General features: G+C 44.9%; 1 protein-coding gene and 1 pseudogene across 2 annotated transcripts; both read left to right on the top strand.

Moving 5' to 3' along the window:
• The first annotated feature begins 1,334 nt into the window (after positions 1-1,334).
• On the top strand, positions 1,335-18,224 carry LOC144480875 (uncharacterized). 2 transcript variants are annotated; one of them, XM_078200501.1, is made up of 4 exons: positions 1,348-1,388; positions 5,516-5,599; positions 5,693-7,296; positions 14,124-18,062. In XM_078200501.1, the coding sequence occupies exons 3-4, from the start codon at positions 6,061-6,063 to the stop codon at positions 14,301-14,303; spliced, it is 1,416 nt and encodes a 471-aa protein (XP_078056627.1). In that variant the 5' UTR covers positions 1,348-1,388; positions 5,516-5,599; positions 5,693-6,060; the 3' UTR covers positions 14,304-18,062. The 2 variants fall into 2 exon arrangements, with proteins under 2 accessions (XP_078056626.1, XP_078056627.1); XM_078200500.1 differs by lacking the exon at positions 5,516-5,599 and having other exon boundaries at positions 1,335-1,388; positions 5,693-18,224.
• Positions 18,225-21,880: 3,656 nt separating this feature from the next.
• On the top strand, positions 21,881-22,083 carry LOC144481075 (U2 spliceosomal RNA; annotated as a pseudogene).
• Positions 22,084-22,671: the final 588 nt, after the last annotated feature.

The raw sequence follows: 22,671 nt of genomic DNA, 5'->3' as shown, positions 1-22,671 counted from the left end.
ACTGACCACAATCCCACCCAGGCCCTAACCCCATATCCCTACATATTTTACCCGCTAATTCTTCTAACCTACGCATCCCAGGACACTAAGGGGCAATTTTAGCATGGCCAATTAACTTAACCCGCACATCTTTGGACTGTGGGAGGAAACCGGAGCACCCGGAGGAAACCCACGCAGACACGAGGAGAATGTGCAAACTCCACACAGACAGTGACCCAAGCCGGGAATCGAACCCAGGTCCCTGGAGCTGTGAAGCAGCAGTGCTAACCACTGTGCTACCGTGCCGCATCTCACTGAGATCCTCCCCTTGACTCTATCCCTGTAACCCCATGCATTTACCATGGCTAATCCACCAACCTATATATGTGTGTACACTATGGGGCAATTTAGTATGGTCAATCCACCTAACTGCACATTTTCAGATCGTGGGAGCAAACCTGAGGAAACCCACACAGACACGGGGGAAAACGCACAATGACCCAAGGCCAGAATCATGGTTATCCTTTGAACTGAGTATCTTGCTCAGTGTGGTGAACCATTGTTGGTTCCCACCAGGTAGTGCTGAGCCATGGTCTGGCCAGTACTATGAGTCTGTAGATATGTTACTGTTGGGGTTAGGGTTGGGTTGTTCTACCTGTTAATATCGTCCTATGGTACACCCCAGTTGGCTCCGCCTCCTGGGAGAGGTATAAAGGTCACTGCTCTGCCTGGTGACCCTTTAGTCTGGGATCGTATACTGTATATAGTAGCTCTGTTATTGTTGGCAATAAAAGCCTTTATTTCCCCGAGTACATCTAGCCTCTCGTGTGTTATATCGCGCATCACTCAGTCAGTTCAGAGGGCAGTTAAGAGCCAAACACATTTCTGTCAGTCTGAAGTCACATGTGGGTCAGACCAGGTACGGACAGCTGATTTCCTCTCCTAAAGTGGTTTAGTGTACAACAATCATGTTAGATTCATGATCAGTGTTATTGGAGCATTGTTACACACACAATGATAATGTTTTGATTTCTCTTTGATTAGAGGAGACTGATTAATGTCCTGTTACTGATTATTCAGTTTGTTGCCATTTTCTCTATTCGTACAGCGGACTATTTCCGTTCTCAAACCTTTATTTAAAAGTCCTAGCTCCCGAAAGCTGACCCAGAATGTCCTTTCTCACTGCACTGTGTTTATTCTCTCCAATAATCCCTCCTGTCTGTGCTGAATGTTGTCAATGATGAAGATCAACAACATCTGAAGCAGCTGGAGCTCTTGTACCCAGCATTCCTATCGCTGGAGATCTCCCCACCCCCACACGTCACAGGCATGCGCAGTCCCGCCCAGCGATTGGCACATGCGCAGTGCGGGCGATAGCGATGCCTCTTGTTTGTTTCACTCTGCAGCCGGTAAGTTTATTGGGCGTCAAAAAGGGAGCGATTGAGGCAACACACGGGTGGGGAGGCTTAATAAACGCCCAGTGCAGGCCCTAAACCCGAATATGGAGCCACCGGTTCCGCTTTGTTCCCGAGTGGGTCTCTCTCGATCAGACACCGGGGTTAACGGCCGCCATCTTTCTGGGCAGCAGTGTGCGGCAGGGCGCATGCGCGCCCGGCCCTGGCCCCCCCCCGGCGATCAGGAGGAGCCGGGGTGAACCCCACTCCTTCATTCACTCTGATTGGTTGGAGGACCGGCAGCCCCCGTTCTCAGTCCTCCAGCTCTTCCACCTCCTCTGGCCCGGATGGGGGACAATCATAAAATCCCTACAGTACAGAAAGAGGCCATTCGGCCCATCGAGTCTGCACCGACCACAATCCCACCCAGGCCCTACCCCCATATCCCTACATATTTTACCCGCTAATCCCTCTAATCTACACATCCCAGGACACTAATGGGCAATTTTAGCATTGGCCAATCAACCTAACCCACACATCTTTGGACTGTGGGAGGAAACCGGAGCACCCGGAGGAAACCCACGCAGACACGAGGAGAATGTGCAAACTCCACACACACAGTGACCCAAGCCGGGAATCGAACCCAGGTCCCTGGAGCTGTGAAGCAGCAGTGCTAACCACTGTGCTACCGTGCCGCCCAGTAGCCAAGAGAGAAAATCAATCAGAGTCTCCACTTTGGCCTTAATCCAATGAGGACTTTGATTACTGGGAAGGGAAGAAACCCTCGGAGGTGGACGGGGAGGATTCAGAAACTCCCGCTGGAGGTCCCAACGCCCCCAATAAGAGGCTGCAACTCCCGCCCCTTGCACATCCTGGGAATACTGGTTCATGTGATAGTGACCACAATTCGGTTACGTTCACCTTAGTGATGGAAAGGGATAGACATGAACCTCGGGCCAGTGGTTTTAGCTGGGGGAAGGGTAATTATGAGGCTATTAGGAGAGAATTAGGAAACATAGGTTGGACTAGGAGATTACAGGGACTGGGAACGTCCGACATGTGGAGTTTTTTCAAGGAGCAGCTACTGCGAGTCTGTGATAGGTATGTCCCTGTCAGGCAAGGAGGAATTGGTAGGGCTAGGGAACCGTGGTGCACCAAAAAAGTTTCTTTGTTGGTTAAAAAGAAAAAGGAGGCTTATGTTCGGATGAGACGTGAGCACTCGGGTAGTGCACTAGAAAGCTTTAGATTGGCTAAGAGGGAGTTGAAGAGCGAGCTTAGAAGGGCTAAAAGGGGACATGAGAAGACTTTGGCGGATAGGGTTAAAGAGAATCCTAAGGCGTTCTATAGGTATGTCAAGAACAGAAGGTTGGTTAGGGCAAGTTTAGGGCCAGTTATAGATGGCAGAGGGAAGTTATGTGTGGAACCGGAGGAGATTGGTGAAGCATTGAACCAATATTTCTCTTCGGTGTTCACGCAAGGGGACATGAATATAGCTGAGGAGGACACTGGGTTGCAGGGGAGTAGAATAGACAGTATTACAGTTGATAAGGAGGATGTGCAGGATATTCTGGAGGGTCTGAAAATAGATAAATCCCCTGGTCCGGATGGGATTTATCCAAGGATTCTCTGGGAGGCAAGAGAAGTGATTGCAGAGCCTCTGGCTCTGATCTTCAGGTCGTCGTTGGCCTCTGGTATAGTACCAGAAGATTGGAGGTTAGCGAATGTTGTCCCATTGTTTAAGAAGGGGAACAGAGACTTCCCCGGGAATTATAGACCGGTGAGTCTCACTTCTGTTGTCGGCAAGATGTTGGAAAAAATTATAAGGGATAGGATTTATAGTTATTTGGAGAGTAATGAATTGATAGGTGATAGTCAGCATGGTTTTGTGGCAGGTAGGTCGTGCCTTACTAACCTTATTGAGTTTTTTGAGAAAGTGACCAAGGAGGTGGATGGGGGCAAGGCAGTGGACGTGGTATATATGGATTTTAGTAAGGCGTTTGATAAGGTTCACCATGGTAGGCTTCTGCAGAAAATGCAGATGTATGGGATTGGGGGTGATCTAGGAAATTGGATCAGGAATTGGCTAGCGGATAGGAAACAGAGGGTGGTGGTTGATAGTAAATATTCATCATGGAGTGCGGTTACAAGTGGTGTACCTCAGGGATCTGTTTTGGGGCCACTGCTGTTTGTAATATTTATTAATGATCTGGATGAGGGTATAGTTGGGTGGATTAGCAAATTTGCTGATGACACCAAAGTCGGTGGTGTGGTAGACAGTGAGGAAGGGTGTCGTAGTTTGCAGGAAGACTTAGACAGGTTGCAAAGTTGGGCCGAGAGGTGGCGGATGGAGTTTAATGCGGAGAAGTGTGAGGTAATTCACTTTGGTAGGAATAACAGATGTGTTGAGTATAGGGCTAACGGGAGGACTTTGAATAGTGTGGAGGAGCAGAGGGATCTAGGTGTATGTGTGCATAGATCCCTGAAAGTTGGGAATCAAGTAGATAAGGTTGTTAAGAAGGCATATGGTGTCTTGGCGTTTATTGGTAGGGGGATTGAATTTAGGAGTCGTAGCGTTATGTTGCAACTGTACACAACTCTGGTGCGGCCGCACTTGGAGTACTGTGTGCAGTTCTGGTCCCCACATTACAGGAAGGATGTGGAGGCTTTGGAGAGGGTGCAGAGGAGGTTTACCAGGATGTTGCCTGGTATGGAGGGGAGATCCTATGAGGAGAGGCTGAGGGATTTGGGATTGTTTTCGCTGGAAAGGCGGCGGCTAAGAGGGGATCTTATTGAAACATATAAGATGATTAGAGGTTTAGATAGGGTGGATAGTGATAGCCTTTTTCCTCTGATGGAGAAATCCAGCACGAGGGGGCATGGCTTTAAATTGAGGGGGGGTAGTTATAGAACCGATGTCAGGGGTAGGTTCTTTACCCAGAGGGTGGTGAGGGATTGGAATGCCCTGCCAGCATCAGTTGTAAATGCGCCTAGTTTGGGGGCGTTTAAGAGATCCGTAGATAGGTTCATGGACGAAAAGAAATTGGTTTAGGTTGGAGGGTCACAGTTTTTTTTTAACTGGTCGGTGCAACATCGTGGGCCGAAGGGCCTGTTCTGCGCTGTAATGTTCTATGTTCTATGTTCTATGTGCCGCTCACTTCGTGAAGAAAGAGTGGGCGGGGCTTCAGGGTTCCAGTGGCCAAGAGAGAAAATAATTGATTCATTCACAAGTGCCGCATTTCTTTACAGAGGCTGCAAACCGGGATTGAAATGTGCAGAAGGGGACACTAAATCAGAGATAGAGTTTGGTGTGAAATCATAGAGTCATAGAGGTTTACAGCATGGAAACAGGCCCTTCGGCCCAACTTGTCCATGCCGCCCTTTTTTTTAAACCCCTAAACTAATCCCAGTTGCCCGCATTTGGCCCATATCCCTCTATACCCATCTTATCCATGTAACTGTCTAAATGCTTTTTAAAAGACAAAATTGTACCCGCCTCTACTACTTCCTCTGGCAGCTTGTTCCAGACACTCACCACCCTCTGTGTGGTGTACTTTCTGTGGAAAATTGCCCCTCTCACCTTAAAAAAATCAATAGGTTGTTGTAAAACAGCAGGCTGGGGTTGCAGACAGAAACAACAATAACTTAACATCATCAATCACCCCGTAAACTTCACAGGAAAATTACAACACAAACTGTGACATTCAACAACATGAAATATTAGGGCAGGTGGCCAAAAACTTTGTAAAATTTAGACTGTATGAAGTGTGGTAAAAGGGGAAAGTGAGGTGGAGAGACCAAGAGGTGTCGGGCCAAATTTCAGAGCTTGTAGCTTAGGGAGCTGAAAGGATGACAGTTGATGGTAGACCAGTTATGATAGAGAGTGTACAAGAAGCCAGAGTTAAAGCACTATAGATATCGAGGAGGGTTATGGGACTATTGAAGACTTCAGAGATAGTTATGAGGTCATATAAGGATTTGAAAACAAGGATTTTAAAATAAAGATTGGAATTCGAAGTTCATCAGGGAGCACAGAGCTGATAGGGGAATGGGACTTGCTCTGAGTTAAGATGTGGACAGCGGATTTGGATGGCTTCAAATTTACAAAGGGCAGATTATGGGAGATAACGTTTTGTTATTTCTAGTTGCAAACATGGAAATATTGTCCGACACTATTTGTGTTTAAGCAGAGAGGAGCGATTGTGTGTGGGACAGGCATTTGCAGCACTGTGAGTAAAAAAAAAAATTCCATACCAACTAGAATTATCTGTTCTGAATTTCTATCTTGTACTGACAGTGATTAATTTTGTAAACTTTTACAGGATATTGGAAGGGAAAATTTGCAGATGGAAAACTTAAACCAAACTTTGCATCAAGATCTAACAAAAGCACTCGATTCATCAGAATCTAGCTATCATCATCTTTGAATGTGGAAGGAGAAATGCTTGTCCGTTCTGAGTTTGGGAGAAGATTGGAAACATCAGTGTGACTGGAAAAACACCGAGAGACACACACACACACCTATGTCAGCGTGTTCCAGTGAACTGACGATGGAAAGAGCTTTGACTAGTTGCACAGACTGAAAAAAAATCACACAATATACAGTGAGGAGAAACTGTATACATGTTCTGTGTGTGGACATAAGTTTAACTGATTATCTAATCTGGAGAGACACAGGGATATCATCACCATGGCGAAATTGTGCAAAGGTGAGGACTTTGGGAAAGGTTTGAATTATTCTTCCCAGCGTTGCCATACTGGCAAGAGGCCGTTCACCTGCCCTGAATGTGGGAAGGAATTAATACGTTTATACAACCTCCAGAAACACCTGCTGACTCACACGGAGGAGAAGCCATTCAGCTGTACTTTCTGTGGAAAGAGATTCAGGAAGTCATTCAGTCTCATTTCACACCAGCGCATTCACACTGGGGAGAAACCGTTCACCTGCTCAGAGTGTGGGAAGGGATTTACTCAGTCATCAAACCTGCAGACACACCAGCGAGTTCACACTGGGCAGAGGCCATTCACCTGTTCCAATTGTGGAAAGAGATTTACTCAGTTATCCCATCTGCAAATACACCAGAGAGCGCACACTGGGGAGAGGCCATTCACCTGCACGGAGTGTGGAAAGGGATTCACTCAGTCATCTGACCTTCTTACACACCAGAGAGCTCACGCTGGTGACAAACCATTCACTTGCTCCACATGCGGGAAGGGATTCACTCAGTCATCTAAGCTGCTGATACATCAGTGGGTACATACTGGAGAGAGGCCGTTCAATTGCCCTGTATGTGGGAAGGGATTCATTGCTTCCTCTGACCTGCTGAAGCATCAGAGACTTCACGCTGAGGAGAGGCCGTTCAGTTGTAATTTTTGTGCAAAGACATTCAGGTCTTCTTCCAACCGTAGTTCACACCAGCGAGTTCACACTGGGGAGAAACTGCTCATCTGCCCTGAGTGTGGGAAGAAGTTCACTGAGTTATCTCACTTCACTGCACACCTTCGAGTTCACACTGGTGAGAGGCCATTCATCTGCCCGGAGTGTGGGAAAGGATTCACTCAGGCATCCAACCTGCTGAGACACCAGCGGATTCACACTGGGGAGAGACCGTTCACATGCCCTGAATGTGGAAAGGGATTCACTCAGTCATCCAACCTGCTGATGCACCGGCGGGTTCACACTGGGGAGAGACCGTTCACCTGCCCTGATTGTGGGAAAGGGTTTTCGGGATCCTCTGATCTGTTAAGTCACCAGCGAATTCACACTGAGGAGAGGCCGTTCAGCTGTATGTCCTGTGGAAAGAGATTCAGGTCTTCTTCTAACCTCACTGTACATCATCGAGTTCACACTGGGGAGAGACCTTTCACGTGCTCCAAGTGTGGGGAAAAATTCACTCAAGCATCCCACCTTGTGAGACACCAACGGGTTCACAAGTGATCGCATAGATTTGATTCTGTCATTGACGCTGTTAATCACATCCAGGACTGAACTATGTTCATTCTGACAATTGGGGTTTGTTGGCTGGCCATGCCAGGGATTGCTTTATCTGGATACTTGCCTTTTAACAGTGAGTCTTTTTGAGGATCAGAGAATAATGTGAATTTATATCCTGGAATTTCTTATCTCAGAGGCTGAGAAGGGACAGATTTTTATTTCATTTGCTCTTTCAATGTTGGCATCGTCAGCCAGGCCAGTGTTTGTTTCCCGACTTTAATTATCCTCGAAGGTGGTGAGGAGCCGGTTTCTAGAATGCAAAATGTCCCAATCACGATATTCTAAATAGCTTTGTATTCCACCACTCTGCACAGGGGCCCAGTGAGCATGTGCAGCACCTGAGTGGGCTCTGAGCATGCTCAGTACAGCTACTGGATGAGGAATATGCTGATCAGGAACCAGCAGGAGATTACATTGAATTACAGAGAATTTTCTTTTTATTCATTCGTGGGACATGGGTGTCGCTGGCTGACCAGCATTTGTTGCCCATCCCTAGTTGAGAAGGTGGTGGTGAGCTGCCTTCTTGAATCGCTGCAGTCCATGTTCTGCGGGTTGACCCACAATGCCGTTAGGGAGGGAATTCCAGGATTTTGACCCAGCGACTGCGAAGGAACGGCGATATATTTCCAGGTCAGGGTGGTGAGTGGCTTGGAGGGAACTTGCAGGTGGTGGTGTCCCCATTTATCTGCTGCCTTTGTCCTTCTAGATGGAAGTGGCCGTGGGTTTGGAAGGTGCTGTCTAAGGATCTTCGGTGAACTGCTGCAGTGCATCTTGTAGATTGTACACACTGCTGCTACTGAGCGTCGGTGGTGGAGGGATTGAATGTTTGTAGATGTGGTGCCAATCAAGCGGATTCCTTTGTCCTGGATGGTGTCAAGGTTCTTGAGTGTTGTTGGAGCTGCACCCATCCAGGCAAGTTGGAAATATTCTATCACACTCCTGACTTGTGCTTTGTAGATGGTGGATAGGCTTTGGGGAATCAGGAGTTGAGTTACTCGCCGCAGTATTCCTAGCTTCTGACCTGCTCTTGTGGCCACTGTGTGGAGTCCAGAAACAGACCATTTGGCTCAAATAGTCTCTGCTGGTGTTTATATTTCATGTGACTGTCCTTCCATTCCAACCACCTCCAGTTCATCCTTCTAATCCCTTTTCCCTCATCGAGTTTAATTTTTGAAAGGATTTAATCCACCATTGTGGTAATTAATTTAAAATTCCAACTGCTCGATGAATAAATAGATCTCTTCAACAAGCACGAACCTGTTAAATTTTTCCCAATAATTGCAATGTCTCGGTGATTGTATTGTCCTTGCAAATCTTTTTTTTTCCAGATTCTATAGTGCTTCTTTATTCCTTTTATAGCAGAGACAGGCAGTCCTACAAGTTGGATATATTTTCCAAATTTCTAAATCCTTACAAATAAATCTGTCATTTCTGAGCATTTCTAATTGATTTGCTGACTTTGATTATGCATTAAATTATTTGTTCATCTGTTTCATAAGTGTAGTGGGGGATTCTTTGACGGTGGCCAGATTTTCTTTAAAAATCTGAAGAAAACTTAAAAATTAAACTCGTAAAGGCAAATTCTCTGCATAAGGTGTAACTAAAATTTATTCAAAACACAAAAGTTGTACAAGACAGACAAAATATTAACCTACGGCTGTGGGAGGCCTTCGGATGGCCGAATTGCTCAGGGACAGTGCTACAGGACCTCTCCAAAGGTCTGAAGCACTGAGCGACACTTCAACATAATTATACCTTTTGCTATTTAAGATGCACCTTCTAATTAGCTTGGATTCAATTTCATTCCACATTAACATGTCAGTCCAAAACATGACACATTACCTCAGCCAATTGCAAAGCACTACTTGACTTCATGGCACTCCATTTGCCTGGATTTCGTCTCCCTGGCAAGACTCATTTCTTTGTTGCTATCTATCTAAGGACACTTCCACACAAATACCATTCTCATAGGCATACTGCCAAAACAATCTGATAGTGTCCTTTCTGGGCCCAAGAAATGACAAGACTCTATTGTCCAAGAAATAGAAAGTATGATTCAGACATTGAATGCTTCAATAACAGTCCCCAACTCAAAACTATATTGCACTGTCCCTGAGCAATTCGGCCATCCGAAGGCCTCCCACAGCCGTAGGTTAATATTTTGTCTGTCTTGTACAACTTCTGTGTTTTAAATAAATTTTAGTTACACCTTATGCAGAGAATTTGCCTTTACGAGTTTAATTTTTAAGTTTTCTTCAGATTTTTAAAGAAAATCTGGCCACCATCAAAGAATCCCCCACTACACTTATGAAACAGATGAACAAATAATTTAATGCATAATCAAATTCAGCAAGAAATGCTCAGAAATGACAGATTTATTTGTAAAGATTTAGAAATTTGGAAGATATATCCAACTTGTAGGACTGCCTGTCTCTGCTATAAAAGGAATAAAGAAGCACTATAGAATCTGGGAAAAAAAGATTTGCAAGGACAATACAATAACTATAATAGCTATTCAACTCTTGAACTTTACCACTGTCTCTGCAGTGCTCACATTTTGACTGAGGCAAACGTATATATTAAAATTATACTTGTATTAAATACATTATTTAATATATAAATATAGATACTTATCACTAAAATCATATCTCATCAATTTTAATAGTGTTATAGTATTCACATATGAGCAAACTGTTAACATCATCTTGTCAGATGAAAATCACCTGAACCGTTTCCTTCCCAGCTGTTACTCAAACTAAAAAATCTGCTTGTGGCTCTGCTAGCTAACTCAGAACTCCCTTTCACATAAGACTGCTTTGCTATTCTTCCCCATTAACTTCCATATTCTCTAATATTGGCGACATTTGTATGTTTCCTACCAAGGTGCATCATCATAGATTATCGTGTCAAAGTTAATGTGCCACTTAAGTGCCCAGTCCGCAAGTTTTCAAATATTGTGCTTCAGAAACATAGTGACTGAAAGCAGGAGGAGGCCACTTGGCCCTTTGAGGGTACTCCTGCAATCATTTTAATCATGGCTGGTCATTAAATTCACTATCTTAATTCCCCCCTTTCCCCCCATATCATTTGATCCCTTTCGCCGCAAGACCTTTTTTCTAATATCTTGCTGAAATTTACTATGATGAATCCTTCCTTGCTGCCAGCGAGACTCAGTTTGGTATCTCCTGCATATTATGAAACTGGGGTACTTATTGTCAAGGCCAAAACATTCGTGTAAAGTATGAGTTACTGAGGGATCAGCAACTAATTCTTGCAGTTCAACACCTTCAGCCTTTTTCCATTCCGAATTGGGTGGTGGGATGGTGGTGAATTCTACACCCCGGACCTTGACAGAGATGCCGAAAGGTTAGTTTTCTTTCATTAAATAAAGGAGCAATGGTGTGTCTATTGCCCAGAATGCACCACCTTGCGGAGATTCCCCCATCAATGCAGGCAGGAAGCCAGTGTGCAGCTGCAGCAGCGGCCCGGACTCTGAGCGTGCGCAAGTGCAGCCTTGGCCCCGAGCATTGTGAGTGGCTGGTGACGGGCAGGAGGAGGGACGGGTCCGGAGGCGACTGTGAGCGAAGGGGGCGGCCTAGAAACCGCGGGGAAAGACGAAGGGCATGGGGGGGCCTAGAAACAGCGAGTGAACAAAGGGCGCGGGTGGCCTGGAAACTGCCGCAGAGTTCGGAAGCTCCGAATCGGAGGCCGCATGTGGCCTCCACAGATAGAACTATCTGTACTATAGTTACTATCTGTAACCCCCACGATTTGCCTGGGCTTGCAAAATCTCACTAACTGTCCTGTCTGGAGACAATACACATCTCTTCAACCTGTGCTTAACCCTCTACTCACATTGTCTGTACCTTTAAGACTTGATTACCTGTAAAGACTTGCATTCCAACCATTATCTTGTAAATTGAGTTTGTGTCTATATATGCCCTGTTTGTGAACACAACTCCTCACTCACCTGATGAAGGAGCAGTGCTCCGAAAGCTTGTGCTACCAAATAAACCTGTTGGACTTTAACCTGGTGTTGTGAGACTTCTTACTTTATTCACGGAGACATTGAATGTAAGAGCAGGGACGTTATGACGGAGCTGTATAAAACACTGGTTCGACCACAGCTAGAGCACTGTGTGCAGTTCTGGTCACCACACTATAGTAGTGTCTGCATGGGGTTCCTCTAGGTGCTCAGGTTTGCTCCCACAGTCCGAAAGATGTGCTAATTAAATGCATTGACCATACTAAATTCTCCTTCAGTCTACCCGAACAGGCGCCAGAGTGTGGCAACTAGGGGATTTTCTCAGTAACCTCATTGGCGTGTAAGCCTACTTGTGACGCTAATAAATAAACTTTAACTTTTAAAGATAAGAAGGATGTGATTGCACTGGAGAAGGTGCAGAGGAGATTCACCAGGATGTTAAAAGCAAATTACTGCCGACGCTGGAACCTAAAACCAAAACAGAAAATGCTGCAAAAAATCTCAGCAGGTCTGACAGCATCTGTGGGGAGAGAATGGAGCCAATGTTTCAAATCTGTCTCACTAGCTCATCCAGGCTCAAAACATTGGCTGTATTCTCTCTCCACAAATGCCGTCAGATCTGCTGAGATTTTCCAGCATTTTCTCTTGTCGCTTCACCAGGATGTTGCCTGGGTTTAGCGTTTTAGATATGGAGAGAGGCTGGAATAGACTGGGGTTGTTTTTCTTGGAGCAGAGAAGGCTGGGCGGGGGAAGTTGATTGAGGTGGCTGCCAGCCTCTCTTCCATGGCTATCTCCCTGTTCAGGTGACTCTGCAGATGGAGAATGTGGCGTCACCAGTACATGGGTGACACAGTGGTTAGCACTGCTGTCTCACAATGCCAGGGACCCGGGTTCAATTCTTGCCTCGGGTCACTGTCTGTGTGGAGTCTGCACGTTCTCCCTCTGTCTGTGTGGGTTTCCTCTGGGTGCTCCAGTTTCCTCCCACCGTCCATCGACATGCGAGTTAGGTGGATTGGCCATGCTCAATTGCTCCTGAGTGTCAGGGAGACTAGCAGGGTGGGGTCTGGGTGGAATTGTTGTTGGTGCAGGCTCGATGGGCCGAATGGCCTCCTCCTGCACAGTAGGGATTCTGTGATTCTATGAAACCTTCCATCCCCTGGTGGGCACCTCTGGATACAGAGTGTCTCATAGACACTGGAAAAAACATTCTTGTTCAGTTCGGAAATTTCCCTTTGCTTTTGGGATTTTGTTGCTGATTTTGGATTTTCTTACTTTGAACCATATGTGTGGGGAAACAAGAGAGGAAAGAATGTTCTATTGAAACTAGAATTACCTGTTCTGAGCACCCATCCTGTACTTGTATCCACTGGAGATTAGAAGCTTGAGGAGTGACTTGATTGAAGTGTTAAAATGATCCTAAATGTTATTGACAAGGTGGCCGTCGAAATGATGTTTCCTCTTTTGGGTGAGTCCAGTACTAGGGAGGCACTATTTCAAAATTAGAGCACTGCCCTTTCAGGACAGAGAAGAGGAAAATCTTTTTTTTTATCCAAGAGGCTTGTGCGACTTTGGAACTTTCTGTTTCAGAAGGCAATGGAGGACCAGGGGTCATTGAATGTTTTTTAAGATGGAAGTAGAGAGATTTTTGTTCGGCCAGGGAATCAAAGGTTTCTGGAGGTGGTTGTGAATGTGGAATTAGAAACAAACAGATCAACTGTGATCTTATTGAATGGCAGAACAGGTTCATTGGTAAGTACTGACAGTGATGTCTTTTGCGCACTCCTTTTGCAGGGGCTTAGAAGGGGAGGATTTACTGGCAGAAAACTCAAATGAAACATCCCGTCGAGATCTGACAGTGTCACTCGATTCTTCAGGACCTGAATATTATCAATCCTTGAATAAGGAAAGAAATAATGTTCAACTCTTTTGTCTGTGGGAAAGATTTCACAGTAAGAAGTTTAACAACACCAGGTTAAAGTCCAACAAGTTTATTTGGTAGCAAAAGCCACACAAGCTTTCGGAGCTCCAAGCCCCTTCTTCAGGTGAGTGGGAATTCTGTTCACAAACAGAGCATATAAAGACACAGACTCAATTTACATGAATAATGGTTGGAATGCGAATACTTACAACTAATCAAGTCTTTAAGAAACAAAACAACACACGGAAAGATTTCAAACATCGTTCTGACTGGAAATGCACAAAGACACATACATACCTGAGTGAGAAGGAGCTTTGAACAGTTGCACAGCCTGAAAAAAGAACCATTCACTGCCGAGGGAGACCAGACACCATACAGTTTTGTGGATAAGGCTTCAATGGTTCATCCAACCTGGAGAGACACAAGGACACCCGTTCCATGCAGAAACCATGAAAATGTCCGGAGTGTGGGAAGGGAAGGGATTCAGTTACCCGTCGGATCTGGAGATTCATCAGCGCACTCACACTGGGGAAAGGCTGTTCACTTGCTACGTCTGTGGGAAGGGATTCACTCACTCTTCTCATGTTGCGACACACCGACGTGTTCACTCCAGTAATAAACCTTATAATTGCTCTGACTGTAAGAAGAGCTTCAAAAGCAAAAAGGATCTGATAACACACCAATGTACTCACAACGGCGAGAGGCCATTCACCTGCTCTGTGTGTGGGAAAGGATTCGCTCGCTCATCCACCGTGAGGAACCACCATTGACTTCACACTGGGGAGCGGCTGTTCACCTGCTCTGTATGTGGGGAAGGCATTCAGGAACTCATCGAACCTTCTGACACACCAGCAGGTTCACACCAGGGACAGACCGTTTATCTGTTCCGTATGTGGGAAGGGATTCAACCATTTATCTCACCTACAGACACATCAGCGAATTCACACTGTGGAGAGGCTGTTCACCTGCTTTGAATATGGGAAGGGATTCACTCATTCATCCAACTTGTTGACACACCAGCGAGTTCACAGGTGATTGCAGGGGTTGTATTCGGCTGTTGGTCCTGTGGTTAGTGTTGGCCCTTTTGAGGTAAGTATCCTTTTAACTGAAAATAGTTACGTTCAGAATTTTTAATTTGAGTATCACTGACTTGTAGAAGTTTTTCACTGATGACTCATCATATCACTTCAAGAAGAGAATTTACTACCGATGTCAATTCTTCATTTCTAACAATGGACTTCTCAGTTGTGCCTGGGCTAACAAGATACAAAAACCTCATTCATAAATTTAGTGGAATTTATTAAGCAAGAAATTACACATACTTAACAAAAGCAGTGATGACAATGTGGAAGTTACTAATCTTTCAAGGTCACAGGATTCCTCGAGTGCTGCCAGCACAGGGTTGATGTCTTTCTTCTTCTTTCTCTGAAATAATGTTTAACTGTGTCTCAGAGGAATTGGAGCATGGAAGCGATGTTTAAAAATTGTGCCAGCAAAGACGCTGATTTTCCAACTTTTTTCCATAAATCTGACTGCCCTACTTCCTTATGAGGAAAATTTGATTTGATTTATTATTGTCACATGTATTAGTATACAGTGAAAAGGATTGTTTCTTACGCATTAGACAGACAAAGCATACGGTTCATAGAGAAGAAACAAGAGAGTGCAGAATGTAGTGTTACAGTCATAGCTAGGGTGAAGAGAAAGATCAACTTCATGCTTGGTGGGTCCATTCAAAAGTCTGATGGCAGCAGGGAAGAAGCTGGACTTGAATCGGTTGGTACGTGACCTATTCTCATGGATACTTGGACTATTTGGAGCAATGATTCCCACCATAATATCAGGAAAGGAACATCTTTGTTGTTCTGTCCTACAGATATTATTCATAGTTTGAGGCATTAGCAAATCCACATCTGTACAAAGACTTGATGGTTCGGTTTAAAGATCAGGTGCCATTCTAAGTTCAGGCTGCTGAGTTCAAATCTTTGGCTTCTTTCTCTGAAGCTGACAAACCTTGAATTGTGCAGAGTGTAATGTAGGAAAGGTGGTGGTATTGTCACTGGAATAGTAATCCAAAGACTGAGGGTAATACCCTGGGGACCTGGTTTCGAATCCCAGCTTGGCAGATGGTGAAATTTGAATTTGGAAAAATCTGGAATTCGAAGTTCAATGACAATCATGAAACCATGGTTGTCATAAAACTCCATCTGGTTCACTGATGTCCTTAATGACGTTGTTACCTTGTCAGGCCTACATGTGACTCCAGACACTTAAATGCCCTCAGAAACAATCTCAAGTCAACAGATGCTGGCCCAACCAGCGACGCTCACATCCATTGAATGAATAAAAAACAGAATTCCTCAAACCCAGACAGTTCGACATCTTTAAGATCATTTAGGTCCTCATGACCATTTTCTCGCTCAGCTGTCCATTATCTCAGTGCCCTGTTTAAAACGATAGCTAAAGCAAAACCCTAAAATGTAAACCTGCGACCTCTGGCTCTCAGAAGCTGAAGGATAGCAGATGCAGAGTAACACCATCACCTGCAACTTCCCCTCCCAGCCCCTCACCATCCTAACTTGGAATTCTATCACCGTTCCTTCACTGTCGCTTGAACTCCTTCCCTAAGAGCAGTGGGAGTACCTTCACCACATGAACTGCAGGAGTTCAAGAAGACAGCTCACCACCACCTTCTCAAGAGCAATTAGGGATGGGCAATGAATGCTGGTCCAGCCAGTGAAGCCCATATCCCAAGGGAAAAAAATCTAAAAGTTTAGGGGTATTATGTTTTTAATCACATGTAAGACTGAACTATTTTTATTCTGAGAGCCAGTGTTCCTTTCTGATATTCTGAGATTAATTAATATGATTTGATTTATTATTGTCGCATGTATTAGCATACAGTGAAAGGTATTGTTTCTTGCGCTCTATACAGACAAAGCATACCGTACATAGGGAAGGAAAGGAGAGAGTGCAGTATGTAGTGTTACAGTCATAGCTAGGGTGTAGAGAAAGATCAATTTAATGTGAGGAAGGTCCATTCAAAAGTCTGATGGCAGCAGGGAAGAAGCAATTTATGTGTCGGTTGGTACGTGTCCTCAGACTTTTGTATCTTTTCCCCGACGGAAGAAGGTGGAAGAGAGTATGTCCAGGGGCTTGGGGCCCTTCATCATGCTGCCTGCTTTTCCGAGGCAGCAGAACATGTAGGCAGTGTCAATGGATGGGCGGCTGGTTTGCGTGATGGACTGGGCTTCGTTCATGACCATTTGTTGTTTCTTGAGGTCTTGGACAGAGCAGGAGCCATACCAAGCTGTGATACAACCAGAAAGGATGCTTTCTAAGATGCATCTGTCGAAGTTGGTGAGAGTTTAGCGGACATGCCAAACTTCCTTAAGTCTCCTGAGAAAGTAAAGGTGTGGTGGGCTTTCTTAAATATAGTGTCCGCATGGAGAGTGCAGGACAGGTTATGGGTGATCTGGACACTAAAGATTTGAAGCTCTCAACCATTTATTTCATCCCCATTGATATATACAGGGATGTGCCCTCCACTAGACTTCCTGAAGTCGATGACTATCTCCTTCATTTTGTTGACATTGAGGGAGAGATTATTATCGTCGCACCAGTTCACCAGATTTCCTGTACGGTGCCTCATCATTATTTGAGATCTGACCCACAACGGTGGTGTCATCAGCAAACTTGAAAATCGAGTTGGAGGGGAATTTGGCCATACAGCCATAGGAGTATAATGAGTGTAATAAGGGGCTGAGGACACAGCCTTGCAGAGCACCTGTGTTGAGAATGATCACGCAGGAGGTGTTGTTGCCTATCCTTACTGATTTACTGCACCCCCATCCCACTTTGTCCACAATCTCTCCCCACAGCAAGTTTCTTCCTTTTTGTTCCAAAGCTTATCTCTTGGTTAATGTGAATGTTTATATCATTTTCTTTTTCTGCCTTAAAATTCTCTATGAAACAAATCATTAGTATAAAGTGAATCAGCCGGTCCATCGTCTCAAAAGAAAAATAAAGGAATGTTGATCTGTACTTCACACTATGTCCCACTTTGGCTGATCACCCAGGGAATCAATTGAATCTATGTGTGTGTGTGCGCTTGTTTCCACTCTCCAAATGTTCTTCAACATTGATTCGACATTGGGAGAAAACAGTACAATTATATGACTAAAATTGCTTGCAGTCAAGATTACTTCTGTATCTTGGTGGACTTTACAGACACCAATAATATATCGCCATATGAGCCAAATTGACTGCTGTTGCTTATGCAATGGAAATAAATTGTTCCTGTGTGTATTTATCGGTGATGTGGAGAAGGAGTTTCTGACGAAGGAGCTGTGCTCCGAAAGCTTATGGTATTTGCTACCAAATAAACCTGTTGGACTTTAACCTGGTGTTGTGAGACTTCTTACTGTGCTTACCCCAGTCCAACGCCGGCATCTCCACATTAGAACTCCTTAGCCAGGTTGTTGGAAATAGAAAGTCGATCTATAATTTGGTTAGTGAGAGATAAGAACTAACCCCATTGCGTTTAGCAGATGAGACATGGTGTCTTAACCTTGAAATAATGCAGTCTCTTAGGCTAACTCAAAATAAGACATATAGTTTAAGTGTTGAACAATTGGTTAATTATGACTGCTGATTTATAACTGTCTCCTGGCACTTGCCAGCATCTCCTGATGGTTTAATACAGAGTCTCACTGTAAAATCAGACAACTTGAATAAAGATTTATTCATTCTATAACTGAATGTAGTTTGTCAAGGTTGTAAAGGTTCCAGAGCTCCAGACTGGCTTGAAAGAAACCATTTTACAGCGTGATTATGTGTAAATATAACATATAAAATATTACAGATTTTGTGTTACAAGCTACATTACCAACCTTATTTGTAAACCTATTGATTAAATGATTATTCTTTTAATTGTCTCACAATTAAAGCTCTTTACTTGACTAACCTGGCTGGTTTTTGATAATACAGTAATTGGTTTAGTTCTGCAAATGTCTTCTGGATTAGCCCAAAATGGCTTGTGACCACGTTAGTTTACAATACTGAGCAACATTGATTCAGGTTAAAAAATGGCTGTCACGTTAAAGTTAGTGATTTGGAAACTATCAACATTCAGTAACTTGTGAACTCGCTGGTGTTTCAGCAGGTGGGATGGCTCAGTCAGTCGCTTCTCACACAGTGAGGGTGAACAGTCTCTCTCCAGTGTGAATTCATTCACTTGTGTTTCAGTCAGGTGAATGAAGCAGCAAATCTCTTTACACACACACAGCAGGGGAACGATCTCTCCCCAGTGTGAACTTGCTGAGTGTCAGCAGTGTGGATAACTGAGTGAACCCTTCACAGACTCGGAAGAGTTGAATGGCCTCTGTCCAGTGTGACTGCACCGATGTATTTCCAGCTGGGATGGGGAACTGAATCCCTTCACACATTCCCCACATTTCCAGTTCACCCACAGTGTGACTGTGCTGTGTTTCAACAGGTCAGATGATTTGCTAAATCCTTGTCAACACACAGAACAGGTGTTCAGTTTCTCCCCACTGTTAGTGGTGCTTTTTCCTTCCAAGTTCTAATTTCAATGATATTCAAGTTATAATAAATTGATAAACTCCAGCAGATCCTGAGGTGATGATAGGTCTGAGCTTCCTGACTGCAGATCCTCCCTGTCTGATACCCTGTGAAATTGATTTTGAACAGAAAAGAGCGAGTGACAGAGAACCCACAAAAACACAAGACAGGATGTGAAATTGAGCTGAATGAATCTGGTAATTTGTGGGGCCAGCACGAGGAAAGGGTGACCATGAAAGCTGCTGGGTAGTTATAATTACACAACTGGTTCACTAATGTCCTCGGGGAAGGAAACTTGCCAACTGGTTTGAAGACAGAAGTAGGTCATTCAGCCGATCGAGCCTGCTCCACCATTTAATACCATCATGGCTGATTCATGAACGTCAATGCCTTTTATACACACTATCCCCATAACTCTTGATGTTGATCAGAAATCTATCAATCTCTGCTTTGAAGATACTGCCCTCATAAGAACAGGATATGGCGCTCGACTCATCGATCAACAGTTCCGACGTGCCACAGCGAAAAACCGCACCGATCTCCTCAGAAGACAAACACGGGACACGGTGGACAGAGTACCCTTCGTCGTCCAGTACTTCCCCGGAGCGGAGAAGCTACGGCATCTCCTCCGGAGCCTTCAACATGTCATTGATGAAGACGAACATCTCGCCAAGGCCATCCCCACACCCCCACTTCTTGCCTTCAAACAACCACGCAACCTCAAACAGACCATTGTCCGCAGCAAACTACCCAGCCTTCAGGAGAACAGTGACCACGACACCACACAACCCTGCCACAGCAACCTCTGCAAGACGTGCCGGATCATCGACACGGATGCCATCATCTCACATGAGAACACCATCCACCAGGTACACGGTACCTACTCTTGCAACTCGGCCAAAGTTGTCTACCTGATACGCTGCAAGAAAGGATGTCCCGAGGCATGGTACATTGGGGAAACCATGCAGACGCTACGACAACGGATGAATGAACACCGCTTGACAATCACCAGGCAAGACTGTTCTCTTCCTGTGGGGGAGCACTTCAGCAGTCACGGGCATACAGCCTTGGATCTTCAGGTAAGCGTTCTCCAAGGCGGCCTTCACGACACACGACAGCGCAGAGTCGCTGAGCAGAAACTGATAGCCAAGTTCCGCACACATGAGGATGGCCTAAACCGGGATGTTGGATTTATGTCACATTATCAGTAACCCCCACAGCTTGCCTCCTGGACTTGCAGAATTTCACAAGCTGTTCTGTCTGGAGACAATACACATCTCTTTAACCTGTGTTGAATGCTCCCTCCACCCACATTGTCTGTACATTTAAGACCTGGCTGGCTGTAGAGATCTGCATTCTAATCAGTATTCTGTAATTTGATTTCTGTGTCTGTGCCCTGTTTGAGAACAGATATCCACTCCATCTGACGAAGGAGCTCTGCTCCGAAAGCTTATGGTATTTGCTACCGGCACGGTAGCACAGTGGTTAGCACTGCTGCTTCACAGCTCCAGGGTCCCGGGTTCGATTCCCGGCTCGGGTCACTGTCTGTGTGGAGTTTGCACATTCTCCTCGTGTCTGCGTGGGTTTCCTCTGGGTGCTCCGGTTTCCTCCCACAGTCCAAAGATGTGCGGGTTAGGTTGATTGGCCAGGTTAAAAATTGTCCCTTAGAGTCCTGGGATGTGTAGGTTAGAGGGATTAGCGGGTAAAAATATGTGGGGGTAGAGCCTGGGTGGGATTGTGGTCGGTGCAGACTTGATGGGCCGAATGGCCTCCTTCTGCACTGTAGGGTTTCTATGATTTCTATGATAAACCTGTTGGACTTTAACCTGGTGTTGTGAGACTTCTTATTGAAGATACTGCAATAGAGGGAGAGCAACAAACATTCCCCAGGATGGTGGGACAGTGCTATGATGAGAGATTGGCAAACTGGGCTGTAATCTTTAGAGTTTAAAAAAAATGAAAGATGATCTCATTGATAGTTACTAATAGTTTATACACACCCCTCTACAATATCTCTGGGAGAAAATAAAAAGGGAGACGGGAGAAGAAAGGATGAAGAGGAGGGATCTTATAGGTCTACAACTCAACAAGAATACTGCTAGAATCTTCCAAACCCTCAAACTCCACCACACAGAAGGACCAATGTGTGAACACCATCACGTCCAAGTTCCCATCCCAGTCACAAACCGTCCTAATAAAAGCAAATTACTGTGGATGCTGGAATCTGAAACCAAAAGAGAAAATGCTGGAAAATCTCAGCAGGTCTGGCAGCATCTGTAAGGAGAGAAAAGAGCTGATGTTTCGAGTCCAAACGACCCTTTGTCAAAGCTAAAATGCAGAGAAAGTGGGAAATATTTATACTGCAGGATGAGGGAATGAAAGATGAGTCATAGCCACAGAGAGAATAAAGGGTGTGAATGGCCAAATGGCAGAGAAGCAAAAATGAAGATGTTGTGGGGGGGGGGAGAAAATGGATGGGACAGAGGTAAGGTTTAGAAAAGGAGAAGCAAAGAGGGAGAAAAGGTAAGGGAAGAGGCGTAAAGTCAGGGAAAAGAGTGGTGGGGAAGAAAAATGAAGAAAGACAATAAAGAAATAAAAGGTAGAGAACAGTAAAAAATTAAATGAAATAGAAAACAAAGGGGTCGAGGTGGGGTAGAGCAAATCATCTGAAGTTGTTGAATTCGATGTTGAGACCGGAAGGCTGCCCACTCTTCTCCCGTACTTTACTTGTTTCAACAGGTCAGATGATTCCCTTACCTTTTCTACCCTTTTCTAAATCTTACCTCTGTCCCATCCATTTTCCTCCTCCCACCCCGCACCCCCCCCCCGCCTCCCCCTCCCCGCCTCCCCCTCCCGTCCCCAACATCTTCATTTTAGCTTCTCTGCCATTTGGCCATTCACACCCTTTATTCTCTCTGTGGACAGCTATTAGCTGGTTTCCCTGGTTTCTGTGGCTATGACTCATCTTTCACTCCCTCACTTTCTCTGCCTTTTAGCTTTGACAAGGGGTCGTCCGGACTCGAAACATCATCGCTTCTCGGCCTTTTGGCTAAGATCAAGTGTAGTATGGTCGGCAGCCCATGATCGGCCGCACTTGGTCGAGGTCATTAGGTTACACTGAAGCTTCATATGTTTCATATGAAGCAATTTTTTAAAGGATCTCGGCCTTTTGGCTAAGATGCAAATGAGCTCAAGTCTTGGAGGAGGAACCTCCCCATTCTCCAATCAGCTTGCCTCATGTAGATCAGGCCCAGGACAGGGTGGTTTGGTCGCTCGCCCTGTCTTGTCAGCCTGGATCTGAAATGTCTCAACTTGTTGAGACTCTGAATTGGATTTGATTTGATTGAATTGGAAAAGTATTTTTAAAAAATCTCTTTTCGCTCCTTACAGATGCTGCCAGACCTGCTGAGATTTTCCAGCATTTTCTCTTTTGGTTACAAACCATCCAGACTTGCCTCAACTCCAGAAATGGGAAGATTGAAGTTACTGTCTTCAGTCCCCACTACAAACTCCACTCCATAACCATCCACACCATCCATCTCTCTTACAGCCTTGAGACTGAACCAGATTGTTCAGAATCTTGGTGTCATATTTCACCCCAAGCTGAGCTTCTGACTACAGATCACTAAGAGCGCCTATTTCCACCTCAGTAACTTTGGCTAAGTTCACTCCTGTCTCCATTCATCTGCTGCCCAAACTCATCCATTCCTTTGTTCCCTCAAAACTGGACTGTTCCCAGCTGCCCACTCAAAATACTCAAAATAAAGCTGATTTAGTTGTTTTTCTTAAGACAGGATTTAACATCTAAAATTGCACTGGA

The sequence above is a fragment of the Mustelus asterias genome, chromosome 30 (assembly GCF_964213995.1).
Source record: "Mustelus asterias chromosome 30, sMusAst1.hap1.1, whole genome shotgun sequence".
Lineage (NCBI taxonomy): Eukaryota > Metazoa > Chordata > Chondrichthyes > Carcharhiniformes > Triakidae > Mustelus > Mustelus asterias.
The sequence above is the reverse complement of the archived record's forward strand: the minus strand, read 5'-3'. Positions and strand labels throughout refer to the sequence as shown.